This window comes from Mustela erminea, chromosome 5 (assembly GCF_009829155.1).
Source record: "Mustela erminea isolate mMusErm1 chromosome 5, mMusErm1.Pri, whole genome shotgun sequence".
Classification (NCBI taxonomy): Eukaryota; Metazoa; Chordata; class Mammalia; order Carnivora; family Mustelidae; genus Mustela; species Mustela erminea.
The window spans coordinates 28,094,770-28,108,436 of NC_045618.1; the positions used below are offsets into that span (position 1 = coordinate 28,094,770).

The 13,667-nt window shown below is 44.3% G+C and overlaps 1 protein-coding gene across 1 annotated transcript in view; it reads right to left on the minus strand.

Moving 5' to 3' along the window:
- The window catches only part of CYFIP1 (cytoplasmic FMR1 interacting protein 1), a 121,046-nt gene that overhangs the window by 11,190 nt on the left and 96,189 nt on the right, over positions 1–13,667 (minus strand). Inside the window, exons 24-28 of the mRNA XM_032342325.1 lie at positions 12,388–12,531; positions 10,011–10,101; positions 8,776–8,906; positions 2,130–2,202; positions 1,475–1,569 (exon numbers count right to left, since the gene is read on the minus strand). Coding sequence (XP_032198216.1) covers positions 1,475–1,569; positions 2,130–2,202; positions 8,776–8,906; positions 10,011–10,101; positions 12,388–12,531 — 534 coding nt within the window. The remainder of the gene's footprint in view (positions 1–1,474; positions 1,570–2,129; positions 2,203–8,775; positions 8,907–10,010; positions 10,102–12,387; positions 12,532–13,667) is intronic.

Below are 13,667 nucleotides of genomic sequence, written 5' to 3' on the forward strand. Positions count from 1 at the left end.
CTGCCCCAACCCACTGCTGGGCCCTCTGTCTGACTGATGTGTGTGGTTATCTTTTTCTCTCTGCGGGGTAAGAGTTACTTGGAAGTGGTGCTGGCCCCTGTTAAGGCGCTTGCATACTGCCAGGCTGTGGTACCCCCCAGATGAGCTCTGGCCAAGGGGTACTGAGGGGCAGAGCTGCAATGGTGAGCAGTGGGGGACCATGGTATGGTGGTGTTAGCAAAGTTTGTGCAGCACCAATCCTCTGCAGGATGGTTCTTCCTGAGACAGGAGTGAAGCGTATTTGTCTAAAGGGTGCAGATCTGTTGTAGCATAGCACAGGGGAGTGGGGCAGCAGTGTTAGCAAGTGAAGGAGTTGAGTGTCAGCATGGTGCTGGTTATTGCAGGAGGCCATGTGTTTATGCTGGGGGGCAGGGGATGGACATGGCACCTGCTGCTCCTTTGTTCCTCGAGAAGTCTCTCAAGGATTTCTGTTTTGCATGACAGTTCTGAAATAAGTAAACTACTCTCCCTTTCATTTGCCCCAGGCATTTTTCAAACTGCTGCTTCTAAGTTATGTCTCCATAAGGCTGCTGTACCAAAGACACTGCTAATCACCCTACAATTCATAGGAAAATCCCCACAATAAAAAATAACTGGTCCAGGGGCGCCTGGGTGGCTCAGCGCGTTAAAGCCTCTGCCTTCGGCTCAGGTCATGATCCCAGGGTCCTGGGATCGAGCCCCACATCAGGCTCTCTGCTCAGCAGGGAGCCTGCTTCCTCCTCTCTCTCTGCCTGCCTCTCTGCCTACTTGTGATCTCTGCCTGTCAAATAAATAAATAAATTCTTTAAAAAAAAATAAAATAAAAAAAAAAAACAACTGGTCCAAACTGAGGACAGTACTGCATCTGAGAAACCCTGATTTAGCTTAATTTGATATAAAATCATGGAACTATACCCTGATATCTTGCCTCCTGTATGAGACTCCCACTTTTTTCTGTTATTAAAAAACTGTGGGGGTGCCTGGGTGGCTCAGTGGGTTAAAGCCTCTGCCTTCGGCTCGGGTCATGATCCCAGGGTCCTGGGATCGAGCTCTGCATTGGGCTCTCTGCTCAGCAGGGAGCCTGCTTCTCCTTTCCTCTCTGCATGCCTCTACCTACTTGTGATCTCTGTCTAATAAATAAATAAAAACAATCTTAAAAAAAAAAAAAACTTTGAAAAAGTCTTCTTTATGAAGAGATAGACAACAAAAACAAGTAACATCTATTGTGTATGTCTTCTGTGCCAGATAATATTCTAAGCCCTTTGTACATCCCAACCACCCTGTGACAAGGTCTTGTTATGAACTCCACTGGAGACACTGAGGCCCAAGAAGGCCCACCGAACTTCATGATGCCTTCCAGGGAGGGTCACCCAGAGCCTGTAATCTGAAGCTTCAGCCCCAGGCCTGATGTGGACAACAAACTTGCAGCAGTGACAGCTGTCACAGTATGCATTACCTGAGGGGTCCCCAGTCTTTCAATCAGAGGGACAAGATGCAGTGGTGCATACTTTGATTCCAGTCTTTTCATTTTGGCATCAAGTCTCTCTCCCTCTGCAGTGGAAAAAATATTTTAATTTCTGCATTTTTATTTTAATTTTTTGCATGAAAAACGATTGCTGAAGTTTAATTTTGTCAAAGAAACAAATGAAAGATTTCTTAAGTTAACATTATATATAGAGATTCTCTCTGAACATTACAGAATTGGCTTATTTTAATTCAAAATGATAAGACTGACTTTCTGTTCAATATTCATTTTTGGAAACATAAAAATTCCAAATGTAATCAAAATAAGAGAATAGTACAAAACCCTCTGTACCCACCCGCTGCATGAGTATCAACTCATGACATTCTTGTTTCATAGATACTCAACCATTATGAAACAACAGGATAGTAGCTATTCTGAAGCACATCCAAGACATATCTTTTCAGCCTTTAATACTTCAATTATTCAATATTAATCTAACCATGTTACTTACCAATTACCTCCAGTTATGATGGAACAGGCACTGAAACTCAAACAAAACTGGCACTAAGTTCTCTGGTCACAAGGACTAAGTGTCACCACTACAAAGGTTAGTCTGCACTCCCTGGTAAGAGATACACAGACTTACCTTTCACGTGGACTCTCGGCAGGATGTTCTGAAATGGGGCTGCGTGCAAGAGGTCACACACTTCTTCTAAAGACTAGACCAAAAGAAGAGGACTGCATTAGGACATTTACCTCATCCAAAGACAGAAAAGTTGTGCTGAAAACAAGATCTCTATTTGCCATTTAGTGTAAAACAAATACTCTAAGTGGCACCATGCAGTAGAATTCTCTGGGATGATGGAAATGTTTTCTGTTTGTGTTATACACTGAAATGCTACCAGCCACATATGGCTAGTATACCTGAATAACTGAATTTAAATTGTATTTACTTTTAATTAATTTAAATATAGACATGAGTAAAAACCAGTGTTGAATACTGAAAAACAATGGCCTTTGTTTTCCAGGATTTACCAGTCTGGCAGCCCTGATCTGCTAATTTGCTACTAGCCTCTTAAGAAGTTTGTAACTTAGTTATAACAGTTTACAACAATATACTACTACATAGACAGGAGGAAGGGTAATTCCTCTGTGAACAGCACTAGACGCAGAAGGCAAGGCAGCATCATCTTTGTACACAAACGAAGTTTTGAGCAGTCACTCTGAACCTGCTTTTGGATCACAACACCTCTAAAGACTTGGTAATAAAAACCCTGCAGAAGACCCATTCTCCAGAATATCGCTGTGTAAAGGGCAAGTTTACCTCTGATATCACAGGGGTTACAGAACTCCTAAAAACTTACCAAAAACCCAAATGTAGTCAAGAACAGGGTATTTTGCAGACTCAGAGGCTCTTAAACTATAGAGAAGGGCCCTGAAGACTGGTGTGTTCCCCAGGGGGCCGGTAGAAGGTATGAATGAGTTCTCTCACGCCTCCTACTCTATAGCCATCCTGAAATCTTATAATCCCACAGTAATAAGACAAATTTCTTTTTTTTTTTTTTAAGATTTTATTTATTCATTTGACCGACAGAGACAAGTAGGCAGAGACAGGCAGAGAGAGAGGGGGTGAAGCAGGCTCCCCACCAAGCAGAGAGCACAATGCAGGGCTCGATCCCAGGATCCTGGGATCATGACCTGAGCTGAAGGCAGAGGCTTTAACCCACTGAGCCACCCAGGCACCCCAGTAAGACAAATTTCTAAACAAAGAAACTGTTTTCAGAAAGTCAAGACATATATCAAATGATGGTATTTTTCCTTCTGAAAATTTCCCTGAATGATGGCAAAGCTAAGACCAAGAAGGGGAAGAGAAGACTTTTTGTACTTACCAAGTGAGGCTCCTATTGTCACAAAACATAAATCTAGTGCGGCTGCCCCTTGTTCCACCTCCAGAAGGAGATGTATCCCTCCGTACCATGTCTCTGTTCCTGAGGCCAGCAGCAAAGCATGAACTCCCACACGCAGAATATATGTAGTAGAAGCTACCTCTAGACCAGTGTACCCAGGACCTGTTCCCCTGGGCCTTCTATTCTAGGTGAGGACGATGTTGGGGGAGGAGAGAGGAACAAGCTAAAAAAGGGGACAAGATGAGATGATGATTCTGTGTTATGCAAACACATTAGAGGGCGATATCAATGGAATTCTATGCAGCTACAAAAAGGATAAGGAATGTCACCACTTCCTAATGTACAATGATCTCCAGGATGTATTTACTGTTGAGTGAAAAAAGCAACATGGAGAGGAATGAATGCTGGCCTGCACCAACAGAGTGTGGAAGGTGGGTGACTGACTGCCAGAAATTGGTCGGGCGAATGGATGGCAGGTGGGAGACTTGGTTAAGGAATGACAGCTGCCAAGCAGGAATGCTGGGGCAGAGCACACAAGAGAGATCTGCAGGCAGTTCAAGGAGCCTACAGGCCAGCAAAACCACTCAAGTGGGGAAGGGCGCATCCAGCTGTGCTGCTTCCTGGTTCTATTACCAATGAGCTCAAATTTCTGCCCCCAAACCAAACCAGAAAAATTGAGAATAGTTACAAAAACCAGCATTTATTAAATTTTTTTTTTTAAAGACTTTATTTATTTATTTGACAGAGAGAAATCACAAGTAGATGGAGAGACAGGCAGAGAGAGAGAGAGAGGGAAGCAGGCTCCCTGCCGAGCAGAGAGCCCGATGCGGGACTCGATCCCAGGACCCTGAGATCATGACCTGAGCCGAAGGCAGCAGCTTAACCCACTGAGCCACCCAGGCGCCCCAAAAACCAGCATTTAAAACAAGCAATTGACACTATACTAAAATAAAAAGTTTATTAAACACACACATACATAAACTAAGAACAAGCAAACAAACCAACCCTAAAACCCAAACAAACAAACAAAAAACCCCAACTACATTATCAAACTTTCTGGGCTAGGTTATTTTTGGTTTTTAGAAGTTTTTAAATTTAAATCCCATTTAGTTAGGAATGCCTGGGTGGCTCAGTTGGTTAAGCGTCTGCCTTTGGCTCAGTTCATGATCCCGGGGTCCTAGGATTGAGCCCCACATCAGGCTCCCTGCTCAACAGGGAGTCTGCTTTTCCCTCTCTCTCTCCCTCTGCCCCTCCTCTACTTGTTCTCTCACTTTCTGTCTAATAACATCTTAAAAATAAATAAATAAATCCAATTTAGGGGACATACAGTGTATTACTCGTTTCAGGGGTAGAATTTAGTGATTCAGCAGTTGCATATCAAGTGCCCTCCTTAATGTCCATCACCCAGTTACCCAATTCCCCCACCTCCTTTCCAGCAACTCTGTTTGCTTCCTCGAGTTAAAAGTCTCTTATGGGTTTGCCTCCCTCTTGTTCTTATCTTATTTTTCCTTCCCTTCCCTTATCTCTTTTGTTCCTTAAACTCCACATATGAGTGAAATCATCTGATATTTGTCTTTCTCTGACTGACTTATTTCGCTCAGTATAATACCCTCTAGTTCCATCCATGTCATTGCAAATGGCAAGATTTCATTCTTTTTGTTGGCTGCATAATACTCCTCTGTGTGTGTGTGTGTGTGTGTGTGTGTGTGTGTGTGTACTTTTTTATAACAGGCTAGGTTTGTAGGGAGCAGAATTTGAAAAGCAAAATTAAATTTCTTCAGAAAGTTAAATGTATCCACACAATGCACGGATTTGGTAAGATCAAAATTTTTGGCTACTGAATCCAATCCTGGCACTGGCTGGGGCCACTACTGCGCAATAGCATGGTCAGGCCCATGGGCCCCACATGCCTGCTGCCCTGGCAGCTGGGTCACAGTGGCCACACTTTTCTAACGTGACAATCTGATTTACCCCGATTATCTCCAGTCATAATAGTGGGAACCCACACAAATACCAAAACACACTACCACCTTCCTCAGAGAGTCCAAAATAAGCACCAAGAACAGATCAATGTCTGGAGTCTTCAAAACTGGACTTGGGTTTGATGGGATTTGGGCATAACCACATGAGATGGAGTGAGAATAGCCATGCCGTCTTCAACCTTGGGGAGCTTCACACTGATGGGTCTACAGGAAATAGCACCTCCTACTTCCAAAAGGACAAAAGCAACACCATAGAATTCCAATCTGGGGCCAGGTCTGCTGCCCAACACAGAAAGTTTGGCTTCTCACCACTTGCACAAGATGCATGGACAAGGGAATCCAGAGAAAGGAGAAGTGAAGGGGTGACAGTGAGCAGAGGGCGTGAGGAGGGGTGGTGACAGGCATTCCTTTGAAGCAGGGCCACTGCTTCCATAAGAGAGTAATGCATGATGCTCACTATGCCTCAGGCATGGGCCCTGGAATCTGCTGCACTCAACTCGGATGTAGATGATGCTCTTTTCATTCAGTTTCAGAAATATTCACACACTCATAAGCCAAAGTTTGCTCTCAAATCAACTGACAAATTTATAACATTTTTTTAAAAAGATTTTGTTGGGCGCCTGGGTGGCTCAGTGTGTTGAGCCTCTGCCTTCGGCTCAGGTCATGATCTCAGGGTCCTGGGATCGAGTCCCACATCCGGCTCTCTGCTTGACAGGGAGCCTGCTTCCTCCTGTCTCTCTCTCTGCCTGCCTCTCTGCCTACTTGTGATCTCTGTCTATCAAATAAATAAATAAAATATTTAAAAAAAAATAAAAAAATAAAAAAGATTTTGTTAATTTATTTTTTTGTCAGAGACAGAGAGAAAGTGAGAGCGCACAAGCAGGCAGAGAGGCAGGCAGAGGCGGAGAGAGAAGCAGGCTCCCTGCCGAGCAAGAAGCCCGATGCAGGACTCGATCCCAGGACCCTGGAATCATGACCTGAGCCGAAGGCAGCAGCTTAGCCAACTGAGCCACCCAGGTGTCCCAAAAAATTTGTAACATTTTATAACATTTTCCCTAGGTGCCCAGTACTGTCCTTACCACTCAAAGGAGCCAGGCACAAGAGTATTCACCTAAGACACAAGCCTGGTTCCAGAAGGGAGAAGATGAGGGGGATCTGTGTCAACTGTGTGCTAGAGACCCAATACTCACCAGCCCCCAAGGCCTAGAGGATCCCTTCACTGATGAGACCAATTCCCACTGAATGATGGTGAGGTCTTTAAGAGTACTACACGACTCCCACAAGGGATTTGCTTTTCTTGAGATATATGTAACAGGCATAATTGAAGGAACCAGATAGCAAGGATCACACTGGTTCAAGATCCCTCTTTTTCTAAGTTTCTAATACAGCATCACACTCCACCCTAAAGCCAAGGAGTGTCCAATTGTTGACCTGACAATGGGTGTACACTGTTCCTCTGAGCTGATGAGAGAGAAGTTCTGCCCTTCCAGCATTGAACCTCTATGGTTCTATGATTCTTTTATGTCCATACAAGGATCCTTGACATCTTCTATTTTGTAGGTGAAGAAAAGCTTTTGATAGTTTATTTCCTAAAAGCACAGCTAAACCAGAGGAAAAACCAGCCTTCTATGGTTCCCTGCCATTAAGTGAATTCCATAAGCCAGTCCTCCCTCAGTAAAATTTGGGGCCTCCTGCCATAACCCAAAAACCAGGGACTAAAAGGCACCTTTAGACTTAGACACATATGGACAAGAAAAATTTCACTTTATGTTGCATGTTCAGGAAAAGTCAGTACATTAACGGAATCTTCCTATAATAAATATTTAAAATTCATGATAAGAGATTATGATTTAAAGTAATTCTTCATGGGGTACTTGGGTGGCTCAGTCAGTTAAGTGTCTAGCTTCAGCTCAGGTCACGATCCTGGAGTCCTGGGATCAAGCCCCACGTCAGGATCCCTGCTCAGTGAATCTGCTTCTCCCTCTCCCTCTGCCCTTCCACCCTGATCATGCCCTACTCCTTCCCTCTCAAATAAATAAATAACATCTAAAAAATAAATAAATAAATAAAGCAACTCTTCCTAACTTTTCTGGTTGTTAAGAATTCACAAATATTGGGGCACCTGGCGGGCTCAGTTGGTTAAGCCTCCAATTTAGTTTTGGCTCAGGTCATGATCTCAGAACCATGGGACTGAGCCCTGTGTTGGACTCTGCTCTCAGCAGGGAGTCTGCTTCTCTCTCTCTCTCTTTCTGCCCCCCCCCCCGAGTCATATGTACTCTCTCTCTCTCTCTAAAATAAATAAATCTTTTTAAAAAAAATTCACAGATAGTGCAATAGAAGATTCAGTTCTCCCTAATGTTCCTGGAGCAAGGCTGGCCTGGATGTCAGCTGCTTGCTGGCCCCACAGCCAGCCTGCCTGCTCTTTGCAGGGCTGCCCAGCCCACCCTGTGACTTTGGTGGGTCCTCCACCTCATGCTGTCACTCCTGCTGTGGGAGAGCGTGGAACATGAGGGGCTGTTCACTCAGAGTCCATGCTGACTTGCAGATGGCCTAGGGTGCCCTCTCATTGTTACCATGTGGAAAGGGTCTACCCAGGACCACAGCAACAGAGGGGAAAGCCAAAAGATACAGGTCCCGATGGGAGGCCAAGAGCTCCCAGAGGTATCCACATCCAACCTTGGACTACCTGACAACATGTATCTATGTATCTATATCTATATCATCTGTATCTATATTTTTGTAATTGGATGTAAGGTGGCCAATCCAGTAGCTTGGCCCCTAGAAACATGGCAGTCTGAATGCCATACCCTGATAGGCATATGGGCACCATGGTCCCAGTCACTGCAAAACATGACCCTGTCCCCGTCAAGCTCCCAGGGCCCTGAAGAAAGGAGAGTGTGTTAAGAAGCAACACAGCAGAAGATTTTCCCAAATAGGTCTAAAGACATAACCAATTAACACTGAAATGCCAATATGCTTCTTCAATACATCTGGCAAGCTGATACTGATACTCTGAACTTTCAGAGCAGAGCAAAGATATATGAAGATACAATATACTCTTGAAGAATATGGTAAGGAAACGTGTCCTGTCAGTGAGTAAGACTTAAGTTAGAGCTATACGTCACATGTTTTTTAGCTGGAGCAAATAGTATATAATAAAACATTCCATAGGGCTCCTCACATAGTAAAACATTCTTAAATGATGAATTATCTTGCATTTTTGTTTTTTAGTTATAGGAAACAAATTCAAATTAAAATCTAAATAGTCACACACAAAAAAAGAATGGTGCTTTACCCTCATTAAATAACCCTAATAAATCTGGCCTCTAGAAAAATGCCTTTTTTAGGCACCTGTGGGGAATGACTCTGCGTGGCCTGGGGTTTGGCTGGGCTGAGCACTCACCAGGCTTTGCTCGATGAGCAGGCAGAAGAGGACAGCATTGCCCACTTCCCGCAGGTTTTGGAAGCACACTGTCTTCAGCTCCGCATACTCAACAATGTCCTTCAGCTGGTGGTGGAAGAACTCTAGGATGCCTGTGGTATCAGAGAGTGAGTAGAGAGACTGAGGGGGTTGGAGGCACAGTCTGGGGTCTACAACTAGGAGCACTCATGCTGGCCATGAAACATCCTCGGACACTGCCACTGTGCCTGCTATGAAGATGGCCACATGTCCCCTGACCCCAACAGCTTTCTTGTTTGTCCATCACCGAGGCCTTGGGCCTTGGCTCCAAAGCCTCCATCTCTATCAACCCTGTATCTTCGGAGGAAGCACCACATTACAAAAATAAAGGAAAAAGACCACATCTCCAGCAGAAACAGAAAGGGCTTTGAAAAATTCAGTATCCCCTCACAGGCACAGAAGGGAACATACTTAATCTGATACACGGCATCTACAAAAAACCTGCAACTAATGTCATACTCAGTGGTAAAACCTGCATACTTTCTCCCTGAGCTCCAGAATAAGACAACACATTTTCTTCACTGTTCTAGAGATCCTGCACATTGTAAAGGGCACAACAAGACCAGGCATAAAAGCTGGAAAGAAAGTTAATATTCCTTAATTTTGATCTATACATTCAAATGACGACCCAGTCAAAAATCCACAAACTGACCCCAGAATTTATGTGGTCATGCAGAAGACCTAGAATAGCCAAAACAACTCAAAGAAGAACAAAGTTAGAGACTTAACAGGTTTCAAACTCCTCAGGCCAACATGCCTGGTCCCAACTGCCATTTTGCAAGGACAACCAGGGCAGTTGACCCAGCAGATGAGTTTCCTGCCCCTCTCTGGTTGGTGATCTTCAAGGTCCCGGTGCTGTCCAGGAGTCAAGGTCTCCCAGTGTTCAGAGCCCCATCATGTAGCTGACCAAGGGTGCTGCCTCCCCACTACCAGCTTCCTCCCTCAAATGTGGTAATTCCAGCACACCTGCCTACCCACCTGCTCCCTGATGGAAGGCTGGTTTGTTTCTTCTACTGGAAACTGATTAATCAGACTTTGATTAGATTCCTGGCTTCCTCCCACCCAGGCAAAGCAGATCCTATCCTTACCAGTAAATTTCGACTTGATTTCCTACATTGGGGTTTGACCTCTCATGCTGTTCCCTCCATGCTGCGCCCCCATGGAGGTGCCACACTCACCAGGAGAGCCATACTCATGCCGGGGCAGGCGGCAGATCTTGGGCATCACCTCCATCAGTGTCTTCACGTACTGCAGGATTGTGCCTTGCAGCTGCAGGAGAGAGAGGCTGACATCATTGTCCCAGAGGTTGTGAGTGGTGCATGGGGCTTGTAAAAAGGAGTCTGTTTGTAAAACACACAGCAATGAGCAGGACCGAAAATCACGTTGGCTGGGAAAGGAAATCCTATCCACAGAACGAAAACAACTGCCACCAGGGTGACTTAACAAGACTAACTAAATGCATGTTCTAAAACACGATTCCCCAGGGCGTACCTGGGTGACTCAGTAGGTTGGGGCCTCTGCCTTTGGCTCAGGTTATGATCCCAGGGTCCTGGGATAGAGCCCCACATCGGGCTCTCTGCTCAGCATGGAGCCTGCTTCCTCCTCTCTCTCTGCCTGCCTCTCTGCCTACTTGTGATCTCTATCAAATAAATAAATAAAATCTTAAAAAAATAAAACACAATTCCCCTTTCAGGAGGCAAATGGTGTGAGCTGTGACAGTGGGAAGGCAAGGGACTCCAACTTTGGTGAGCACAGTGGCTCTGGGGAAGCAACATCCTCATGGGGTGGTTCCTGTATTCTTCTGATCGATTTGGTGCAGCTCCAACACTGGACTCTGTCACCTCATGCGCCTAACAGCTTCCAAGTTATGTGTTTTGGGGCAAAGGCTCTAGAGACTGAGTGGGTCATGTAGTCATGGCTGTGTCAAAAGACCCAACTTTTATATATTCTAATTGATTTTTGATCCAAAATGATCGTATATTTTGTCAACTTCTGAGAATTCTGTCAACTTTTGCTTTACATTGTTAATAATCATATTATCTCCTTGAGGATTGCCAGTTTTATCTATGTGGCCAAAAATTCAGCTTTAAGTATGGAAAAGACCTGAAGAATCTTAAAGAAATGGGCTCAACCACAGAAAGACAATTAAAATAGGGGCATCTGGGTGGCTCAGTCAGTTAAGCATCTGCCTTTGGCTCAAGATCTTGGGGTCCTGGGATCAAGTCCTGCTCTGGGCTCTCCGCTCAGCAGGAGTCTGCTTCTCCCTTTCCCTTTGACCTTCCCCCTGCTCATGTCTTTCTCAAATAAATAAATAAAATCTTTTAAAAAATGACTAAAATAATGGAAAAAGATTAAAGATTAAGATTTTATGAAGTTGTTTCTCAGTTAACAGAAATAATACATAGAAAACTAAATCTATGTAGTCTACAAACATCATTTTCTCACTCTCTTTCCAAAAAGACTTAAATAAAAGACTTGTAAACATAACTTCTGACCTCAAGTTACAAAGATGAATGTCTAATCCTTTATTCACAGTTTAATCCCTGGCACCCAGGAAAGGGGCATATACCCTGTAAGGGGGTAGGGAAGGCTACTTCTTCATATAAAGGCCACATTTTCTTATAAGGAAATGTCTATTTGGGCACTTAGCTTTTTCTATGAATTACTTAAAATGGACAGGGCTTTTCCACCCCAGTGAATTCAAGGCTGTGTGAGATGCTGTTTTTTTTTTTTGTAATAAAAGCTTCATATATGGTCTTACCTGTTCCTAGCATAGAGCTCCTAAAACCCTTCAAATTATCCTAAAAGAGCTTCTTAAAGGTGTCTCTTGTTATGTTAATGAGGTGACTTTCGGAAAGCACCTACCCATGGGGGCTGGTTGCCAGAAGAACCAACCCCATGGTAAGATTTGGGACTTTTAGTCCCACCCCTAGACCTCTGGGGATGGGGAAGGGGCTAGAGGTTCATTCAGTCACCAAAGGCCAATGATTTAATCAGTCCTGCCTATGTAGTGAAACTCCCTTAAAAACCTAATAGGGTGGGGTTTGGAGAGCTTACAAGTTGGGGAACCAGAACAGTTCCAAAAGTCACCTTGAGGGTACCCAAACTGCACGAGGACAAAAGTTCCTTATTCGGGACCTCTAGCTATGTAGGTCTTCACCTGACTGTTGATTTGTATGCTTTGTAATAAACTGGTAATCTAGTGCGTAAACTGGTCTCCTGAGTTTGTGAGCTGCCCTAGCAGTTAACTGAACCCAAGAAGGGGGCTGCAGAAACCTCGGATTTATAGACAGTGGGTCAGAGGCACAGGTGACAAATTATATTAAGAGATTGAATGAGGGTGGGCGTGGGGCAGTGTGGGTAAAAGCCCTTGAACTGTGCGATCTGATGCCACCTCCAGGTAGACAGTGCTAAAATTGAGTTGAACTGCAGGACACCCAACTGGTATCCAAGAATTGCTCAGTGGAGTGTTTGAATCCTTTATTCCCCTCCTCACAGGACATTTGGGTGCAGAACCCTTCACCATGTAAAGGAAGTCCGTGGAAGGAAACGTACCAGGCTCTTCACCACCTTCAGTAGCTCCTCCATGACCACGGCAATACCCTGGTAGCCGAGCAGCCGGCAGATGACCTGGAAGTGAGGAGGCCCCACGAAGTTCCGGTAGCTGCCATAAATGCTAGAGTACGCCAAGTTCAAAGCCTGGGGGATAAAGAATGTAAGTGTTTCATGAAGTCTCCAGTGTTCTCCATATGCTTACTGTGCCCATAAGATGAAGAACTGCTGCACCCAAGATCCAGTCACCATACATACCCTTAAGGCGGAGAACACCAGGGAATTTGTTACACTCCCCCTTACTGGTATTTATGTCTTCAACATAAAGACATGACTAGCAAGCTTGTTAAAACAGAAAGAAAACCAATTTCAAAGATTTATCAAACTGCCAGTTCTACAGAAGCCATTTTGAGATCCTGGAAAGAGAGACAAGCACATCCTCACTGCTGCCTCCTCAGAGCTGCACCCAGTCTCCAGAGGACAGAGTACAACAGAGCAGTGGAAACTGTCTTCTCAGGGACACACATGGAGCTGGAGACAGAGGCTCCCACAAGGCGAGCAGGTGACAAAGGCAATCAGGGTGGTTTCCGGTAGGAGGGCGCCTCCAAGCTTATCTAAGGACATGGTGCACACTCAGCAGGAGGATGCCTAACAAGTATTCAGTGCTGTGTGTTTCCCTATGGGCACTTATTCAGCTGCATCCCACAAATTCTGATAGATTTAGATTTCATTTCCTTAGGTGTCTTTTTAAAAAATTTCCCTTGAGACTTCCTCTTGACCCATGGATCATACAGAAACGCAGTAGTTTCCAAGCCTTTGGAGATTATCCTGTCATCTTATTATTACTGACTTCTAGTTAAATCCACTATGGTCAGAGAACACATTCTGTATGACTTCAACTCTTTTAAAATTTCCTTGAGGTTTGTTTTATGGCCCAGAATATGGTCTATGTGGGGGAATGCTCCCTGGGCACTTGAAAACAATGTACGTTTTGCTGTTGTTGCGTGGAGCGTTCTAGACATGTCAATAATATCCTTTTGGTTGATGCTGTAAACACCTAAAGTTCTTTATTGTTGCTGATTTTCTGTCTAATGACTTTATTGATGACTAAGAAGAATGTTGAATTCCCCAACTATAATTGTGGACTTGTTCTATTGCTCCTTTCACTTATGTCAGTACTTGCTTCAAGTATTTTGAAGTTCTGTTGCTTGGTACACAAACATTTAGGATTGCCGTATTTTCTTGGTAGCTGGACCCTATAATATAATGTCCCTCTTGGGTTT